The sequence below is a fragment of the Grampus griseus genome (assembly GCF_964374135.1).
Source record: "Grampus griseus genome assembly, chromosome: 3".
Lineage (NCBI taxonomy): Eukaryota > Metazoa > Chordata > Mammalia > Artiodactyla > Delphinidae > Grampus > Grampus griseus.
This window is the reverse complement of record NC_139019.1, coordinates 151,286,307-151,306,285: the sequence shown is the minus strand read 5'-3', so window position 1 is coordinate 151,306,285 and position 19,979 is coordinate 151,286,307. Positions and strand designations below refer to the sequence as shown.

The 19,979-nt window shown below is 42.3% G+C and overlaps 1 protein-coding gene across 1 annotated transcript; it reads left to right on the top strand.

Moving 5' to 3' along the window:
* Nucleotides 1–424: 424 nt before the first annotated feature.
* Nucleotides 425–3,565, top strand: LOC309821090 (UDP-N-acetylglucosamine--peptide N-acetylglucosaminyltransferase 110 kDa subunit-like; the record flags this gene model as incomplete). The annotated part of the gene is made up of 1 exon (XM_082652206.1): nucleotides 425–3,565. One exon carries the CDS (start codon nucleotides 425–427, stop codon nucleotides 3,563–3,565), a length of 3,141 nt encoding a protein of 1,046 aa, XP_082508332.1.
* Between the last annotated feature and the right edge of the window lie 16,414 nt (nucleotides 3,566–19,979).

Below are 19,979 nucleotides of genomic sequence, written 5' to 3'. Positions count from 1 at the left end.
TCTGATCTTACTGTATTGAAATTCACGGCCCTAATGTTTTCCACATTGACTATATGAATGATGAAGTAAAGTCAATCATGTATTTCCTTTCCAACTGGGCAGAAAACAAAATTTTGAAAAGTGTTTGGACTACTGACTTTTGATTTCTTCTAAGGCAAGTGTATAGGTAATTTTTATTCCCTGATTAGGAGAAAAATGGTGGAAGAGGGCAGGGTTAAGAATTAAGATTTCAAGAGCGTGACAGTTAGACGACCAACCAGAGTTCCTAAGTTTCGGTGCCTGTAAGTGTCGCCGCCACTTAAGCCTGCCAAAGCAGTGGTACGGCTGCTGCCCTCATATTTGCTACCTCTAGAAACATTCTTGCCAGTAGTGGCGGCAGCGGGACTCAATTACCCCCTTTTCTCACTCTCTCCAGAAGCTCCAGATGGCGTCTTCTGTGGGCAACGTGGCCAACAGCACAGAACCAACGAAACGTATGCTTTCCTTCCAAGGGTTAGCTGAGTTGGCACATCGAGAATATCAGGCAGGAGATTTTGAGGCAGCTGAGAAACACTGCATGCAGCTGTGGAGACAAGAGCCAGACAATACTGGAGTACTTTTATTACTTTCATCTCTACACTTCCAGTGTCGAAGACTGGACAGATCTGCCCACTTTAGTACTCTGGCAATTAAACAGAACCCTCTTCTGGCAGAAGCCTATTCGAATTTGGGGAATGTGTACAAGGAAAGAGGGCAGTTGCAGGAAGCAATTGAGCATTACCGGCATGCATTGCATCTCAAACCAGATTTCATCGATGGTTATATTAACCTGGCAGCCGCTTTGGTAGCAGCAGGCGACATGGAAGGGGCAGTACAAGCTTACGTCTCTGCTCTTCAGTGCAATCCTGATTTGTACTGTGTTCGCAGTGACCTGGGGAACCTGCTCAAAGCCCTGGGTCGCTTGGAAGGAGCCAAGGCATGTTATTTGAAAGCAATGGAGACGCAACCGAACTTTGCAGTAGCTTGGAGTAATCTTGGCTGTGTTTTCAATGCACAAGGGGAGATTTGGCTTGCAATTCATCACTTTGAAAAGGCTGTCACCCTTGACCCCAGTTTTCTGGATGCTTATATCAATTTAGGAAATGTCTTGCAAGAGGCACGGATTTTTGACAGAGCTGTGGCAGCTTACCTTTGTGCCCTAAGCTTGAGCCCAAATCATGCTGTGGTACATGCCAACCTGGCTTGTGTATACTATGAGCAAGGCCTGATAGATCTGGCAATAGACACCTACAGGCGAGCTATTGAATTGCAACCACATTTCCCTGATGCTTACTGCTACCTAGCCAACGCTCTGGAAGAGAAGGGCAGTGTTGCCGAAGCAGAAGATTGTTATAATACAGCTCTGCGGCTGTGTCCCACCCATGCAGACTCTCTGAATAACCTAGCCAATATCAAAGGAGACCAGGGGAACATTGAAGAGGCAGTTCGCTTGTATTGTAAAGCATTAGAAGTCTTCCCAGAGTTTGCTGTTGCCCATTCAAATTTAGCAAGTGTATTGCAGCAGCAGGGAAAACTGCAGGAAGCTCTGATGCATTATAAGGAGGCTGTTCGAATCAGTCCTACCTTTGCTGATGCCTACTGTAACATGGGAAACACTCTAAAGGAGATGCAGGATGTTCAGGGAGCCTTGCAGTGTTATACTCGTGCCATTCAGATTAACCCTGCACTTGCGGATGCCCACAGCAATCTGGCTTCCATTCACAAGCATTCAGGGAATATTCCAGAAGCAATTGCTTCTTATCGCACTGCTCTGAAGCTTGAACCTGATTTTCCTGACGCTTATTGTGATTTGGCTCATTGCCTGCAGATTGTCTGTGATTGGACAGACTATGATGAGCGAATGAAGAAGTTGGTCAGCATTGTGGCTGACCAGCTGGAGAAGAATAGGTTGCCTTCTGTGCAGCCTCATCATAGTATGCTCTATCCTCTTTCTCATGGCTTCAGGAAGGCTATTGCTGAGAGCCATGGGAACCTCTGCTTGGATGAGATCAGTGTCCTTCATAAACCACCGTACGAACATCCAAAAGACTTGAAGCTCAGTGATGGTCGACTGCGTGTAGGATACGTGAGTTCTGACTTTGGGAATCATCCTACTTCTCATCTTATGCAGTCTATTCCAGGCATGCACAATCCTGATAAATTTGAGGTATTCTGTTATGCCCTGAGCCCAGATGATGGCACAAACTTCCGAGCGAAGGTGATGGCAGAAGCCCATCATTTCATTGATCTTTCTCAGATTCCATGCAATGGGAAAGCAGCTGATCGCATCCATCAAGATGGTATACACATCCTTGTAAATATGAATGGTTATACCAGGGGTGCTCGAAATGAACTCTTTGCTCTCAGGCCAGCTCCTATTCAGGCAATGTGGCTGGGCTACCCTGGGACCAGTGGCGTGCTTTTCATGGATTATATCATCACTGATCAGGAAACTTCACCTGCTGAAGTTGCTGAGCAGTATTCTGAGAAACTGGCTTATATGCCCCATACTTTCTTTATTGGTGATCATGCTAATATGTTCCCTCACCTGAAGAAGAAAGCAGTCATCGATTTTCAGTCCAATGGGCACATTTATGACAATCGGATTGTGCTGAATGGCATCGACCTCAAAGCATTTCTTGATAGTCTCCCAGATGTGCAGATTGTCAAGATGAAATGTCCTGATGGAGGAGACAATGCAGACAGCAGTAATACAGCTCTTAATATGCCTGTCATTCCTATGAATACTATTGCAGAGGCAGTTATTGAAATGATTAACAGAGGACAAATTCAGATAACAATTAATGGATTCAGTCTTAGCAATGGACTGGCAACTAGCCAGATCAACATTAAGGCTGCCACTGGAGAGGAGGTTCCCCGTACCATTATTGTAACCACACGTTCTCAGTACGGGTTACCGGAAGATGCCATTGTGTACTGTAACTTTAATCAGTTGTATAAAATTGACCCATCTACTTTGCAGATGTGGGCAAATATTCTGAAGCGTGTTCCCAATAGTGTACTGTGGCTGTTGCGTTTTCCAGCAGTAGGAGAACCTAATATTCAACAGTATGCACAAAACATGGGCCTTCCCCAGAACCGTATCATTTTTTCACCTGTTGCTCCTAAAGAGGAACATGTTCGGAGAGGCCAGCTGGCTGATGTCTGCTTGGACACTCCACTCTGTAATGGACACACCACAGGGATGGATGTCCTTTGGTCAGGGACACCCATGGTGACTATGCCAGGAGAGACTCTTGCTTCCCGAGTTGCAGCTTCCCAGCTCACTTGTTTAGGCTGTCTTGAGCTTATTGCTCAAAATAGACAAGAATATGAAGACATAGCTGTGAAACTGGGAACTGATCTAGAATACCTGAAGAAACTTCGTGGCAAAGTCTGGAAGCAGAGAACATCTAGCCCTCTGTTCAACACCAAACAATACACAGTGGACCTAGAGCGGCTCTATCTACAGATGTGGGAGCATTACGCAGCTGGCAACAAACCTGATCACATGATTAAGCCTGTTGAAGTCACTGAGTCGGCCTAAATAAGGACTGTGTGCACAGGAGAATTACCCTGTACCTGAGCCTCAACCTTCTGGGGGAAAGGGAACTACTTTTTCCTTATCTGTACAATACCATGCTGCAGATGGGTGACAGACAATGATAAGAAATAGCACAGCCAGACTTGCTTCCTGCATGATCATGATCATGATAGGGAGAGACACAAGAGATGGGAAACTGCTGTTCCACAAGGAGTCTCCATAGAATTTTGCAGCAGCCAGGTGTCTGGAAGGTCTGGAAGGTAAGTCTGGAAGGTCTGATCTCCCTTGGTCTTCCATGGGATGGATGGTTAGTGTGGAAGGGAGATAGAGATTGCCCAGCCGTTCTGTGATTATCATGGATTGATTGAGTCTTCTGGATTAATATTTTTCTTTATATTTGGGGTATTGGAGCTTTTAAAAATGTTTGGTTTCAGGTATTTTTATTCATGTGAAGTGTATATGATTCTCTTGAGATAAGGTTTTAAGCTAAAATATTCCTTGTTTTAGTTTCTGAACTCTACAGATAAATGGGGACTTTGCTGGTGTAGTCTTTTTATAGGTTTTATAAACCACTTGAGCCTGTATCAGTCATTTTAGTTTCTGACATAATGTTTGGAACTATCAGTGCCTTGTTGGTTTATAGATGATGGCTTAAATTCTTTTCCTGGTCCGTTTCCTTCTTCCCCTCCCCCCACTTTAAAAATTCTCCTGTAACTTGGCTAACAAAAAACCAAGTCTGATTCAAAACCTCCCAGAGCGTTTCTCTTAAACGCATCATCTGGTGCCAAATGAAGATCCTTAGGAGTGATTATTAATTCTGAAGGGCACAGTTGTGGTACTGTCACTGATGATAACGACAATGGATTTTTGGCCCAGAGTTTTGACCTATTTCACCAGTGTTTTACCGTTGACTGCCCCTCTGTGCTGCTTCCAAAAGTGATAGTGTGTGTTAAGATTTTTACTTTCATTTCTAAAGTTTGTTTTTTTTTTTTAGTGAGTCCTGTTCTTCCTTTTTCTTTCAGCAGAAATGAAATCCCAGGTAAGTATAAGTATTCAAATATTTGATCAGTAAGTCACAGTTATCTCCAGTACATTAAATAACTTTCATCAAAAAACATGTTATAGGTCAAAAGCTCTGAAGGACCAGCTATGTATATGATAATTATGTTTCAGACCTTCTAGGGTATTATATATAATAACTTGTCTTCTGGACGTGGTCTTGAAGTCTTTATGGATCCAGCCTCAGTAGTAGTGAACTGCACTGCTACTTGGTTTGGAGTACAAATTAGACTTTAGCCCTCCTGGAGGTTGAGTTTTTGGTATTGAAAACCATAGGAGTGAAATTATTGTATTTCAACAAAGGATCGAGGGCTTGAGGCTTAAACAAGGCAACATATGTGTGGGAAGCAGTCAGCCTTGAGAGCAGGTAAGGACATGCCAGGCATGAGGCCGCTGCTCGAAGGGACTGTCCCTACTTGTTCCCCTCCTTGTTCCATTCCATGGGAGATAAATCACCAGGGCCCAGAGATCAGAAAGAATGTAAAATGAGACAAGCAAAGCTGTCTCCCCTCTGCACGTGCAGGTTATTTTTGATGCTTCTGGGTTTATGGGTTTCCTCCCAGGGAAGTTAACCTTGAGCCGAGACAGTCTGTAGATAATGTAAACCACCATCTGGCAGCCTTCCGATTTCTAGTCTATATAATCTGCAACTGTAGCATAATAAAATTTGCCTTGCAACCATCAGTTGTCTTGGTCCTTCTGACCCCACCCGTCGGTGCTACTTCCGTTCCTTACCCCTTCCCTTCTGACCCTGGGCGCTGAGATCCTCTTTCTCCGGCTGGTCCGCGGCAAGTGGCACTCGAACAGGGACCTGAAGCGTGAAGGCAATTGAAAGAAAAAGAAAGTGCAGGTAAGAGAACCCTTATGCAAAATATGTGTGGCCACCAGTAAAAGTGAAACTAATAGAGGCATAAGGCAATAGTCAGAAGTAAAATAAGATGGGGCCAAAGGGCTCAAAGGAGTGTGAATTATTTGCTCAGGTTTTACTTTCGATGCTTAAAGCTCGGGGTAATAAAGTTTCTACCTCACAGTTGACTGAATTTTTACAGCATATCCATGGTGTATCTCCCTGGTTTCCTGATGGCGGCTCTGTTGACATAGAAATCTGGCAGAAAGTTGGAGAAGATTTAAAAAATTATTATGAGTCTCGAGGGCCTACTCATACTCCTGTTGTTACATATAGTTTGTGGAATCTGATAAAAATATGTTTAGCTGCTTCTCATGATAGTGTTGATTTGAATGTAAAGTCAGAAAAACATAAGCCTCTGACAGAAGGAGAGACTGTATTATCAGCTACTGTGTCGCCACTTCCTAAACCGAAAGAGCTAATTAATTTAAATAGTTTAGATGAAGAGGAACATTTTGACTTAACAGATGAGACTTGTAAACATAAAAGAGAGAACTATCCTGAGGATGATTTTCTAATGGCTGTGATAGATAAGTCAGTGAGAAAGCTGCAGGTTAATAAGGACTGTCTTGCTCAAAAATCTACATCTGTAAAAATGCTCAGTCCCTTGCAGCGTGCTGTACAAGGAGCCATAAAACGAGGAGAAGATCCTATTTTCTGTTGTCCCGTCATAGAAAGACCTGGTCCTAATAATCCTCAACAAGCTACTAGGGAGCATCAGGCTCTCCCTTTGAAAGTTTTGAAAGATTGAAAATCTGCCTGTGCTCAATATGGGCCCACTGCTCCTTTTACTGCTGCTATGGTTGACAGGAGAAGCTCTTCCCCCCGCTGATTGGAAGTCTATTGCACGAGCTTGTTTAAATGGTGGAGATTATTTAATATGGAAGTTTGATTTTTATGAACGGGCTGCTGAACAAGCAGAAAAGAATGCTGCCCATAATATTCCAGTTGATTATCATATGCTGATTGGGGAAGGACAGTATCTTTCTTTGCAAGATCAATTAACTTATCCCTTTGTTGCTTATCCTCAAATAAATCATTTGGCATTACAAGCCTGGAGGAAATGACCTTCTACACACAAAACTGAGGATCTTTCAACAATTAGACAGGGACCTGATGAACCATATGCTGATTTTGTAGATAGGTTGTCACAGGCAGTGGGGAGACTCATTGTGGACGGACTCACTGGTACAATTGTAGTTAAGCAACTTGCTTTTGAGAATGCTAATAATGCGTCTCAGGCTGCGATTCGACCTTGGAGAAAACGGGGAACATTGGAGGATTATATTCGCCTTTGTGCAGACATTGGGCCTACTTATATACAGGGTGCTGCTGTGGCGGCAGCATTAACTAAAGTGGGGTTTAAAAACAATCAAAAGAAAACGAAGACTTGTTTTAAATGCGGAAAGGCAGGTCATTTTGCTAGCGAATGTAGATCTTTTAATTCTAACCCTAGTCCTTCCTTCCCTACTCAGAAACCTCCAGATGGTCAGAAAATCCCTGGTTTATGCCCTAAATGCAATAGGGGAAAACATTGGGCACAAGACTGTTGCTCAGTGGCCCACAAGGATGGGCCACCACTGTCGGGAAACTCCTCCCGGGGCCTTCCCTGGCCCCAACAAATAATAAGGGCAATGTCTGTGTATCCTCCTCAAATTATCAATCAGACATTAACCAAAAACAGAAACATACAATATCCTCGCTCTCCAGAGCAACACCAGGAAGCGCAGGACTGGAGCTCAGTACCTCCGCCCGATATGTATTAACTCCTGAAATGGGTCCTCAGGCCCTCTCTACGGGCATCTGTGGACCTTTACCCAAGGGTTTGATGGGACTATTATTGGGAAGAAGTAGTGTCACCATGAAAGGTTTAACTATTATGCCAGGAGTCACAGATTCTGACTATGAAGGAGAAATAAAAGTCATGGCACAAACTATTAAAAATACAACAATTATTTCTCCTGGTGATAAAATTGCACAATTGCTACTTTTGCCCTTTGTACTTCATGGACAAATTTTACAACATCAAAAGAGAGAAACAAAGGCTTTTGGATCGTCTAATGCTGCCTACTGGATTCAGAAGATAGGGAAAGAACGTCCAGAAATGAAATGAACCATTAATGGAAAGGTTTTTTCAGGTTTGTTAGACACTGGAGCTGATGTCTCTGTTATGACGCAGATACACTGGCCTAAACGTTGGCCCATTAGTCCTACTATTACAGAACTTCACGGAATAGGACAAAGTTCTTCTCCTATGCAAAGTAGTCAGTTATTATTATGGCAAGATAGTGAGGGCCATTCAGGATACTTCCAGCCTTATGTTTTGCCTGGGCTGCCTTTAAACCTCTGGGGCCGAGATATATTAAAAGAAATGGGAGTATTACTTTATAGTCCAGATTCTCAAGTCTCTAATATGATGTTGGATCAAGGATTTCTTCCCACAAAAGGGCTGGGAACAAATCAACAAGGAACTGTCCATCCTATTGATGTGAAAATAAAAAATGATAGACAAGGTTTGGGTTTTTCTTAGGAGCCTTGGATTCTCCTCCACTCACTGCTGATCCAATTACTTGGCTGACTGATGACCCTGTATGAGTGGACCAATGGCCCCTCACAAAGGAGAAATTAGAAGCTGCAGAACAATCAGTACTGGAACAATTAGGGCATTTAGAAATTTCCAGTAGTCCTTGGAATACTCCTATTTTTATTATCAAGAAAAAATCTGGAAAATATAGGTTATTACAGGATCTAAGAGCTGTTAATAAAACTATGCTAATAATGGGAGCTCTTCAACCAGGCCTACCCTCTCCAACAGCCATACCACATAATTATCATCTTTTAGTTATAGAGTTAAAAGATTGTTTTTTCACTATTCCTTTGTTTCCTGAAGATAGAAAACATTTTGCTTTTAGCTTGCCTGCCTTAAATTTTAAGGAAGCCATGAGGAGATTTCAATGGAAAGTATTGCCTCAGGGCATGGCAAATAGTCCTACATTATGCCAAAAATACATGGCTCAGGCCTTGACTCCTGTGAGAAAAAGGTTTCCATCGTTATATCTCATACATTATATGGATGATATACTTTTAGCCACTGATAATATTTCTTTATTAGAGACTGCTTTTCAATTTTTACAACAGTCCTTACAATCATTTGGCTTGGTCATTGCCTCAAAAAAAATTCAAAGACAATCTCCATTTTTATATTTGGGAAAATATATTGATAACACTACTATTAGGCCTCAAAAACTGCAAATTCGAGTTGATAATTTAAAAACATTAAATGCTTTACAAAAATTACTTGGAGATATTAATTGGCTAAGGCCTTCCTTAAAACTTACTACTGCTCAATTACAGCCTTTGTTTGATATTCTTAAAGGTGACTCAGATCCTTCTTCTTCACGCTCTATGACTCCAGAAGGATTTCAAGCTTTACAAATAGTCAATAGATCTATCAGTTCTACACAATTAACTAGAATTCATACTCACCTTCCAATTTTCTTAATAATTTGTCCAACTCCTCATGTGCCTACTGCCATCTTATGGCAAACTGTTGGAATTATTGAATAGATCCATATGAAAACTACACCCTCTAAAGTTATTAACCCTTATTATGAACTTATTAATAATTTAGTAATGCAAGGTAGAACTAGATGCTTACAACCTATAAGTATAGAACCTTCTCAAATTATTATCCCTTATTCAGTTAGTCAACAAAATTGGCTTTTTCAACATAGTAATGAATGGGGTCTTGCTCTTGCAGGATTTTCAGGTACCTTGGAATGCCATTACCCTGCTGATAAATTGATCCAGTTCAGCAAACTTAACTCATATCTTTCCTTCTATAATTAGGCAACAGCCTGTTCCTCATGTACCTTTGGTTTTTACGGACGGTTCTTCTTCAGGAGTGGCTACTGTAATCATTGACGACGGAACAAACCTCATTAAAGAAACTTCCTTGACTTCAGGAAGGAAGTTGAACTGTATGCTGTCATTATGTCTTTTAAACATTTGCCTTCTATGTCTTTAATTTGTTTTCTGATAGTAAATATCTTATTAGCTTGTGATTTCTTCTGGAGACTGCGACCATAGGACATACTAATAACCCTGAATTATCATCCTCTTTTCGTTTGCTTCAACAGCTTATTCGTTCCCATGATGGTCCTGTTGCAGGTCTGTATATCCGTGCTCATTCTAACTTGCCTGGTCCATTGACTAAACTTAATGCGACTGCAGATGTTTTAACTCGATCTAAACGTGATCTTTATCCTGTACATTTTCCTCCCAAGAATAGAGTTGAAGTTACTCCTCCTCCTCAATCTCTTTTCCCTAAAGCAGGACATGTCCCAATTTACCATACTCCTCCTTTCCGTTCGTCATGCTGTCAAGAATGGCTAATGTACTGCATTCATTATCTTCATACTGTTGATACTCATGGTCCATGTCCTGGACACCCTCATATTATGGTAAGTTATGATCAAACTGCTTCACAAGCAGCACAGCCGTTGCACGCTTTACACCGTCAGTCGGCGGCTACATTACACACACAATTTTCCCTTACTCGTGAAGCCGCCCGACAAATTGTTAAGCAATGCCCACAGTGCTTACCTCACCTTCCTGTTCCACATTATGTTGTTAATCCTCGTGGATTATTACCTAGACATTTATGGCAAATGGATGTTACTCATATCCCGTCTTTTGGGAAATTACAGTTTGTTCGTGTCACTATCGATACTTACTCTGGTTTCCTCTGTGCTACAGCACAGACCGGAGAAGCTACTAAACATGTTACTCATTTATTACACTGTTTTGCTTTCATGAACCTTCCCAAAATTATTAAAACAGATAATGGGACCGCTTACTCTAGTGCTGCTTTTGCAACATTTTGTAATTCATTACAGAATTACCCATATTACAGGCATTCCATATGACCCTCAAGGACAAGGTATTATAGAACGTGCAAATAGATCTTTAAAGCTAACTATTGAAAAAATAAAAAGGGGGGAATTGTATAGAACAACGCCACATAACCTTATAAATCATGCTCTGTTTATTTTAAATGTTCTCACTGTTGACAAATTTGGCTGCTCTGCAGGGGGAAGGTTGGTGGCTGAGCCAGGATTGGCCTCTCAATCTCCGGAGGTCCTCTGGAAAGATCCGTTAACCAGCACTTGGCGTGGTCCTGATCCTGTGTTGATTTGGGGACGTGGTCACGTGTGTATCTTTCCCAGATCAGCGCCTGGACCTTGCTGGTTTCCTGAGCGCTTAGTCAAGCAAACAGATGGCTCGCCACAGCTCACAACTAGTTCAGAAGATGAAGAAGCTCTGCATCTCTCTCGAAAATTTGACAGTGTTGATTCAGAAAGAGAAGAGGAAGAGAAGACCACTTGCCAGGACGACTCAAAGGAGTGATGTTCCAACTTGGGGACAAATTAAACAACTGGTTTCATGAGCTCAAGAGTCAGTGAAACAACAGAATAATCCTGTTACACCTGTAACTTTATTTTTGGCTATGTTGGCAACCATTTCACGTGTTCCCTCTGTTAATGCAGCAACTTACTGGGCCTATGTACCTGATCCTCCACTATTACAACCCATATCATGGTCTGAAGCAGAGTTTCCTGTATTTTACAATGATAAGTGTTTATGGGCCTCTTATTGGGAATATAAAACAAACCAATATGTCTGTAAATTATACTAACTGGTTTAGTACCCATCCTGTCTTAGCCCATTGAATCTGGAAACTGGACGTGTAAAGGCTATTAGTTATGAGCATACAGATGTTTATGAGGGAACGGATCAATCAATTAGTTTGTCAGGCTCTCCAGGCATCCTTCGTTTTACAGGAACCAACATTACTCTTACATGCCCGGCTACCAGCCGACGAGAGGATCTTAAGGATACCATCATTTGGTATAAAATGGGCAACCTATTAATATTAGAGGTCGAATCTCATACGCCTCACCACTTAGGGATTCCGCTATTACTATAGCCAAGGTTACAGGTGAAGATTCAGGAAATTATTTCTGTATGAAGCGTTTACTTGGAGGACAAGGGATACTTATAGCTGGACATAAGGTTACTATGCTTAACAGAAAATCAAAAAATCAATTTCCTCCCCTTATGACCGTTAACTTTCCTGGATCCAATTTTGAACATTGCAATGCATCTTGGAATAATAAACAAATATACCAAGGTGTCAATTCTTATCTCTTCTATTCCCATCATAGATAGGTTTATCACATTTCAAAAGAACTGGGATATATGGAAACTAGCTCTAACTTATTCCAATACACCTGTTAGAACTTGTGTTACTCCTCCATATACACGTTTGTGTGGTTCTATTAACATTGGTAATTCTTCCAAAGGAGGATATAATATTAGCTGTGTTAATTGTACTTTTAGCAGTTGTACGTTCCCTTCTGCAGGAACACAATCTGTGCTTATACTAAAGCAACCCATATATGTTATGGTGCCTGTACATCTGAGAGAACCTTGGTATGAAGATACTGGAGTACAGGCATGGGTGGAACTCTCTAAAGCCTTGCAGAGAAGGAGACGCTTTCTTGGGTGGCTAATAGTAAGTTTACTTGCCTCAGCTGCTCTGCTACCGCGGCTACTGCCGGTCTTGCTATTTCACAGAGTATTCATCATGCTCACTTTGCTAATCAGTTATCTCAACATACCAGTCTTGCTTTATCTTTACAAAGTCACATAGATTAACAGATTAATAACAAGTTAGATGAATTTAAAAACGCAATTTTGGGGATTGGAGATCAGATGGCAGCATTAAAATTGAGGATGCGTTTAGCTTGTCATGCAAAGTATACATGGATGTGTGTTACTCCTTAAAAGTACAGTGACTGTATTTGGGAATGGGAAAAAGTAAAAATGCATCTGCTGAGTGGTCAGAAAATATTAGTCTTGATCTTAAGAAATTAAATGCTGAAATTCAGGATATACAAAATGCACATCTTGATGATATTTCGCCAGAAGATGTAATTCAAACTTTACTGGACCATTTAAAGTGGTTAAATCCTCAGTCTTGGATTACCGGAAGGTTGTCAGGATTTATTACCCGGCCATAATTTGCCTATTATTGATATTAATCTTCTCATGTCTGTTTCGTATCCTCATGCAACAGTATACTACTCTCGGCACTAAACTTCATGGAATTATTTTGCAGCAAAAGTTAAAAAATAAAAAAGGGGGACCTGTGGGAAGCAGTCAGCCTTGAGAGCAGGCTACAGACATGCCAGGCATGCCGCCGCTGCTCAAAGGGACTGTCCCTACTTGTTCCCCTCCTTGTTCCATTCCATGGGAGATAAATCACCAGGGCCCAGAGATCAGAAAGAATGTAAAATGAGACAAGCAAAGCTGTCTCCCCCCTGCACATGCAGGTTATTTTTGATGCTTCTGGGTTTATGGGTTTCCTCCCAGGGAAGTTAACCTTGAGCCGAGACAGTCTGTAGATAATGTAAACCACCATCTGGCAGCCTTCCGATTTCTAGTCTATATAATCTGCAACTGTAGCGCAATAAAATTTGCCTTGCAACCATCAGTTGTCTTGGTCCTTCTGACCCCATTCGTCGGTGCTACTTCAGTTCCTTACCCCTTCCCTTGTGACCCTGGGCGGTGAAATCCTCTTTCTCCGGCTGGTCCCCAGCACACATGAATATATGTTTTTGTCTTGCTGTACTGCACCTGTGCTGTCTAGTAACAGATATTTTGTCTGCTAGTAGTGTTCTAGATTATGTCTTTCCAAAGCGCTGAGGCAGTGCACCTATTCTGTAGTTGCAGCTGATGCCTGAATGTATCCTAGCTGACAAATTATTGATTAATAAGAACTTGAATTTCTGAAAGATTTGTACTATTAACCAAAATCTGAGCAAGGAGTCTCAAATGTAATTCTTAGCCAGAATTACATGTTAATGAACCATTTAACAGTGTAAATCAAGAAACATCAGTGTAAGGATTTCTTTTAATTTATTTTTTACCTGCTTGAAATATCAGTTAAAGTTTGCCAGCTTGGTTGCAGATGAACGGACGTTTGAAGTTCACCAAACTACTTAATGTGGGATAGGATAATAGACTTCCAGTGCCCTCAAGGCTGTGACCTTGCAGCCATTTTACATAGCACATCCTCCTCCTATAGGGATGAACCTTTCCCTGGCCCGAAAAGTGGCAGCTCTGTTGAAGCTTTGCTTATTGTAACAGGCTTCTGTTTCCAGGTTACATGTCTGTGGAAGACTTAATTCTGAATAGAGATATAGATATTACTGGAAACTAATTGTTTTTTCTATTATACTCTGCTTTATCAAAAAAATAAAACATTTAAATTGTGCTACAGAAATTCAGATGTTGTCTTGCAATCTTTAAACAATAAATGAATGAGTTGCCCTTAAAAAAAAAAAAAAGAATTAAGCAGTTAGGCTTTGTGGGCCATATACAGTTTCTGTAACTTCTCCTACCCTTTTTTCTTCAACAACCTTTCTAGACGTGAGACGTTATTAGCTCACAGTCCCACAGATCCAGGCTGAGAGCCTGATTTGATTTGTGGCCATTATTTGCCGATTCCTGCTCTGCGTCCTTACTGAGGAGGGGGACTATGTTTGAGTAATCACTTCTTTGAATCAACTATTGGTCTTCTGGGGCTTGTCCTTACTCTCCTACAGTCTCTAATCAACATGGCATCCAGAGAGATCTTGTTAAAACATAAGTGAGATCATGTCACTTAAGTCTCTTCAATGGCTCCTTCACAGGAAAAGCAAAGTCCTCAAAGTGCGTCCACAGCCCTAGAAATGTGGGCCTCTGTTTTCCTGTCTGACTGTTTCCTTCTCCTCTCCACTTTGCTCCCTCTGTTTTCCACACACTGACATCCTTTCTGCTCCTTGGATACTCCAAGCCCACTCTTGCCTCATTGCCTTTCCATCTGACTGTTCCCTCTGCTTGTACTCTTCACTTCCCAGATATGCACCTTGCTCCCTCTCACAACCTTAAGTTCCCTCTTATATTTTATCTTCCCCAGAAAGCCCTCATCGATCACTTAGTTTCAGATCGCAGTCTCCTCCTACCAGCTAACAATCTCCATCTCCCTTCCCTGCTTGCTGTTTCTCTCCAACACTTACCTGATACACTATTCTATCCATTTATTTAATTTTTATTTACATATTTATACTTATGATTTTTTTTTTTTGCGGTACGCAGGCTTCTCACTGTTGTGGCCTCTCCCATTATGGAGCACAGGCTCCGGACGCAGAGGCTAAGTGGCCATGGCTCACGGGGCTAGCCGCTCCGCGGCATGTGGGATCTACACGGACTGGGGCACGAACCGGTGTCCCCTGCATCGGCAGGGGTCTTTCAACCACTGCGCCACCAGGGAAGCCCTATACTTATGATTTTATATTTGCTTATTTACTTTTGTCTCCCCACTCAGCTCAAGGGAGACTATATTCATCTGTGTTAATCACTGCTGTGTTTCCTGAACATGCCTATAAATCATACTGAAGAATGGTGCCTGAAATTTGGTAAGGGATCAATCAATTTTCTTGGCTGGATGAAGAAATGTGTTCATAAATTAACGAACAGATCTTCGAGGCTTCTGACTTGAGGACTAATGGGAAGAGGATGGCAAATGGTTGGGACAGGGTACTGCAAGAAGTAATATTTGGAGTACTCTGATAGCTATCCTAACATAAGATTGTGTTCATTTAAGTAGGTTTAATGAGAGAGCTGGGAACTAGGGACACACAGCATTAAGGTTTTTATAATGCATTCTGTAGAGTTCTTTTTAAGTCTGTACAAACATCATTGAAAATATATGCATACATATACACCTCTGTTACTTTAATTAGTGCCTTACGAGAGCCCCTCAAGGAAGGAGTAGTAGCAACTATCAGTATCCTTCCTTTATGATGAGCTTAATTTATTCAAAGTTACATCATAATTTATTTGTAACTGTGAAACTAGACTTAGTTATTGAATAAACCCTCCCTAGAAATGTATGACATTAATAAAACCAACAAAACTTTGTTCAGTTTCCAATGATAGACACACTACAGACTCAATTATGGGCCATCCAGTTTAATGAAGGGAAGAAGTGATTTAACAAATATAGAGCAAAGAGAATATGAAGTTTTATCCTCCATTAATATTAGTAACGGATAGTGTGGGCTCCAATGGCTTCAAGATAGCTTGAGACCATCATCTCTGTGTCATGGGCAGGGGGATGTTCAGTCAGGGTGTCTTTCACTGTCCCTGAGAAAAATTTCCATAATATATAATGATACCTACTGAAACTGATATGGGGCATTTGGGTAATAAGGAATCCATTAGCATATTTTTCCGGAAGCCTTGACTACAAAATGAAGACAGTAGATTTGCACACTTTCAGCCATGAAGAAGTTGTTTGGATATTCATCCTTATGCCTAATGAAATAAGCTTATTTCATCTCTGCAGCTTCCCATATACCATTTTCCCACCTCTGTTTTATGTTTGGAAAGACTTTTAGAAATTGAAAGTCAAGTTAAAAAGTGAGTGACAACTTAAATGATATATGGAATATTTTGCTGACTTACAAGAGCATGCAGAATTAAATATGACCCAGTTCAAATGTTTATTTTAATGTGTATGTTGAGGTGGTGTTTTCAAGGTGCCAGAAAATGAGAATTCACCTTCCAGTGTGTGTTACCAGTTCTGTTCATTGCACAGAATCATCTTCATAAAACATAGTGTTTTCTATGTACCTGGTATATATCTCAATTAGTTTGAAGAATTTCTCAGATACCTCTTAATATGTAGTGCTCCAATTCCAATCTTGCCATGTCCTGTACCAGTGACACAGCACACAGGAGTTTTATTTCTCTTTATTTCTCTGGGTTGTTCAGAACCCAATGAAAGAACAATGGAATGGGATCCAAGAGATCAGGGTTCTTGTCCCAGATTTACCATAAAATAACTGTGTCCTCTTGGGAAAATTATAGTCATTCTAGGTCCCTTTTCTTTACTTTGACAGAGCTGTACTAGATGACCCCAAATAATATAGCACTCTTTCAGTAGTCGCTTAGATGTTATTGGTATTCTGAAACAAATGAAGACAATGACACATGGAGCTGTGCAACATCTCTGTAACTCTGTTGTCTTAGAGTTGCCTCCATTTGACAGATGATAAGATGACTGTGCATAGAAGTAGATGTTTGGAACCAGCGGTTCCAAAGTAAGTGGAGGTAAACCGCAAATTTCCTTCCTTCCTGAAGCTCACTTAGCCAAAACATAGGCTTCTGAATATTAAGCTGTAAAGCATATTATCAGTACATTTTAAAAGAAGCTATTCTTCTAGGATTTCCAATTAATAGCAGGAGGTTTTGAAATTCTTAAACGATCATCTAATTTTGTGAGATTTACAGCTCTATTTTCCTGTCAAGCAACTTGTATTAGTGCCAGAGAGTCAGCTGAGCTTCTGGATGCTTCTCTGAACCTCTTGAAGTTTTCTTCTTGCTATCTGAAATTCATGCCAGATAAGCCTTTTTCTAGAGCATATGTACAGATTTGTGTATTTTTATATAGGAAAGCGATGCAGTGAGTCAAGTCGGGGGTTAAGCCCTCATTCTCAGAGTGGTATTGAGCTCCTGGTGAAATATAATCATCATTTCGTCAGAATCGAAAAGCAGTTATCTCAGGTGTATAATCCCATTAACTATTTATACATTTACGTATGATACATGTATTTATTGTACCTACGAGGTGTGTTCTCTTTGGGAAGTACAAAGCTCTTAGAGACATAGGTTGTTCATTTTTTTGTTTTCCCACAAATACTGTGACCCTTTGAGCAGGAAGGTCTATATTTTACTAACATCTAGAACCAGCAGTTAACAGGGTGTCTAAGATGTAGTCAATAAATATGAAATAGATAAATGAACACATTTTTATGTAAGGGCCAGGACATGGACAAATAGAAATTTTTCGTTTTCAGTCACAAAGCAACAACAGACATAAAAATGATACAACAAGTGCTACGGTCATTCAAAGAAGGCATAGAATAGATAGAAGGATCTCCTCTATGGCACAGGAAACTATACTAAATATTTTGTAATAACATCTGTATGGGGCACCTGCTCCACACCAGGCCCTATGACAGGTGTTTACATACTTTCCCTCTCCCCCATCCTATGGGGAAAGTACCTCTGCTATAGATTTAACATTTGCCTCCCCCAAAATTCATATGTTGAAATCCTAACCCCCAAAGTGATGGTATCAGGAGGTGTGGCATTTGGGAGGTGATAAGGTCATGAGGGTAGAGCCCTCATGAACAAAATTAGTGCCCTCATAAAAGAGACCCCGCAGAGGTCCCTCGACCTTTCTGCCATGGCAGGTTACAGAGAAAACACGCCAACTGTGACCCAGGAAGAGGAGACTCACCGGACTGTGAATCTGCTCGCACCCTGATCTTAGACTTCCAACCTCCAGAACTATGAGAAATAAATTTCTGTTTTTTATAAGCTACCCAGACTCTGGTATTTTGTTATAGCAGTCCAAATGGATTACGATAACCTCTGTCCTTAGGTTTCAGACCCAGAAACTCAACTTTGTAGAGGTTACGAGGACCCTAAAGCCACTCAACCAGGCAGAGGCAGATTTGAAATTTAAGTCTCCAATTCCACATGTAAGTCTATCAGACCCTGTCTCCAGACATGATGTCATGAACAAGAGCTAATGCAACAAAGAGTTTACATGCAGCAAAACAATTAGCAAACAAAGTAAGAATATAGTAGACCGACTGTTTTGGTCACCCAATAGCCATTCACCACTCTTCCAGTTGAACAGAAGCCATGCCCCGTGGGCACATTCAGCCCTGCTGTTTTCACTTCCCAGATTTGAGGGGTAGGAAATTATTATCCCTCCTGGCCATCAGCACCCTGACCTCTACCACCCACCGGGCCAGCTTCAAGAACAGCTGGATCCACCTGTTCAAATGAAACAGGTCTGCTCTCTGTGGTGTTGGCTTCTAGTTCAAGCAGCTCTCCCCACATGATAGCAAAGCTGGCTTCCAGCGGTTGCAAGCATGAATCCTACCAGCCTAGCAGTCCCAACAGATACCTTTTAAGTATTTTTTCCCCAAAGCTCCAGTTAAAAGTCCTAGGCTGATTCCAATTTGATCTGCTCTGGACAAACATTTTCTTTAGAACCTAGAAGGCTGCCAGACAAAATACAGGATGCCCGCCTCGTTAAAGCTGAACTTCAGATAAACAGTAATTGTTTTAGTAGAAGTATGTTGCATGCAAAGTTGAAGACACCCTAAAAAGTCGTGGTTTTCACCTAAGGTTCAGCTTTAACTGAGCGCCCCGTGTGGCCTTTGCCAGCTGTGGTGGGCGCCGAGCGGGGTCGGCGGGGACGGGGGGGAGGGGAGAGGGAGACGGTGGCCCGAGCCGGGTTGCACACCCAGCCCGCAGCGTGCAGGGAGAGAGGGGCAGCCTCGTCTCCGCTGCAGGAGCTGAGACGGGGAGAAGGGGAGCGCCCCAAAAGGAAACCAGCTGCCCCTCCCAGGAGAGAGGAGATGGCTGTTCAGCAGCCAGAAACAGCAGAGGAGCCGGAGCACAGAAGCGGCGGCCTCTGAAGACGCGGTGCACATATTTCTGGTGTGCGAGGGGCACGCGGGCCGGTCCGTGGGAAAGAGGGGAGCCCGCGCCGGCCCCTCCGCCTCCCGAGCCTGTGCGTTTCCCTAAAAGAGCAGCAGCTGTGCAAACTGACCGTTCACAGTTGTGATAAATCGCCTTAGGAAAGCACTTCGATTAAAGTCACATCTAAATAGAACGCAAGAAGTCACCCCTGAACAAATCAATTGCGAGAGGGGCAGCTCTGGGCGCGCACCCACCCCGCTGCTGTTTTGCTTTCCCCGCAGGACGAGGGCCGCTCACTGGGTCGCGGGGACAGCGCGCTGTCTCAGGTGGGGAAGAGGCGCTTCCTCAGGACACATGCAAAACCCAAAGTGTGAAAGGAGGCCTTTATGCCATTCCTTTGGGGGATTTCTTAATGACGTAAAGCCCAACTTGGTTTCAGATCTGCCTGTCGTTTCCATGACAGAACTTTCCTGGGGGGGTCCACCAGCAGCGGGGTGGCCAGGCGCCACAGGGCTGTGCTCTCCTTCCCAAGCCAGTTCATCTCCATCTGTAGCATTTTCAGAGAAACTCTCGGATAGGTTTTCTCCAACAGGTTCTTTTTCCTTCAGTTTATAAAGTCATTCTCCTGCACAAAATGAAAGGCCTGAAGACATCACTGAGCCTCTTTTTCTCCCAGGGTCAGGGCCAGCACGGCCCCCAGACCACAGGGGTGCAGGACCTCACAATGGGCTTCAGGCCTTCCCCTCCCCTCCCGCCCCTCCCACCCTGCCCTACCCCTCCCCTCCCGCCCCTCCCACCCTGCCCTACCCCTCCCCTCCTCCCCTGCAGAAATCACAT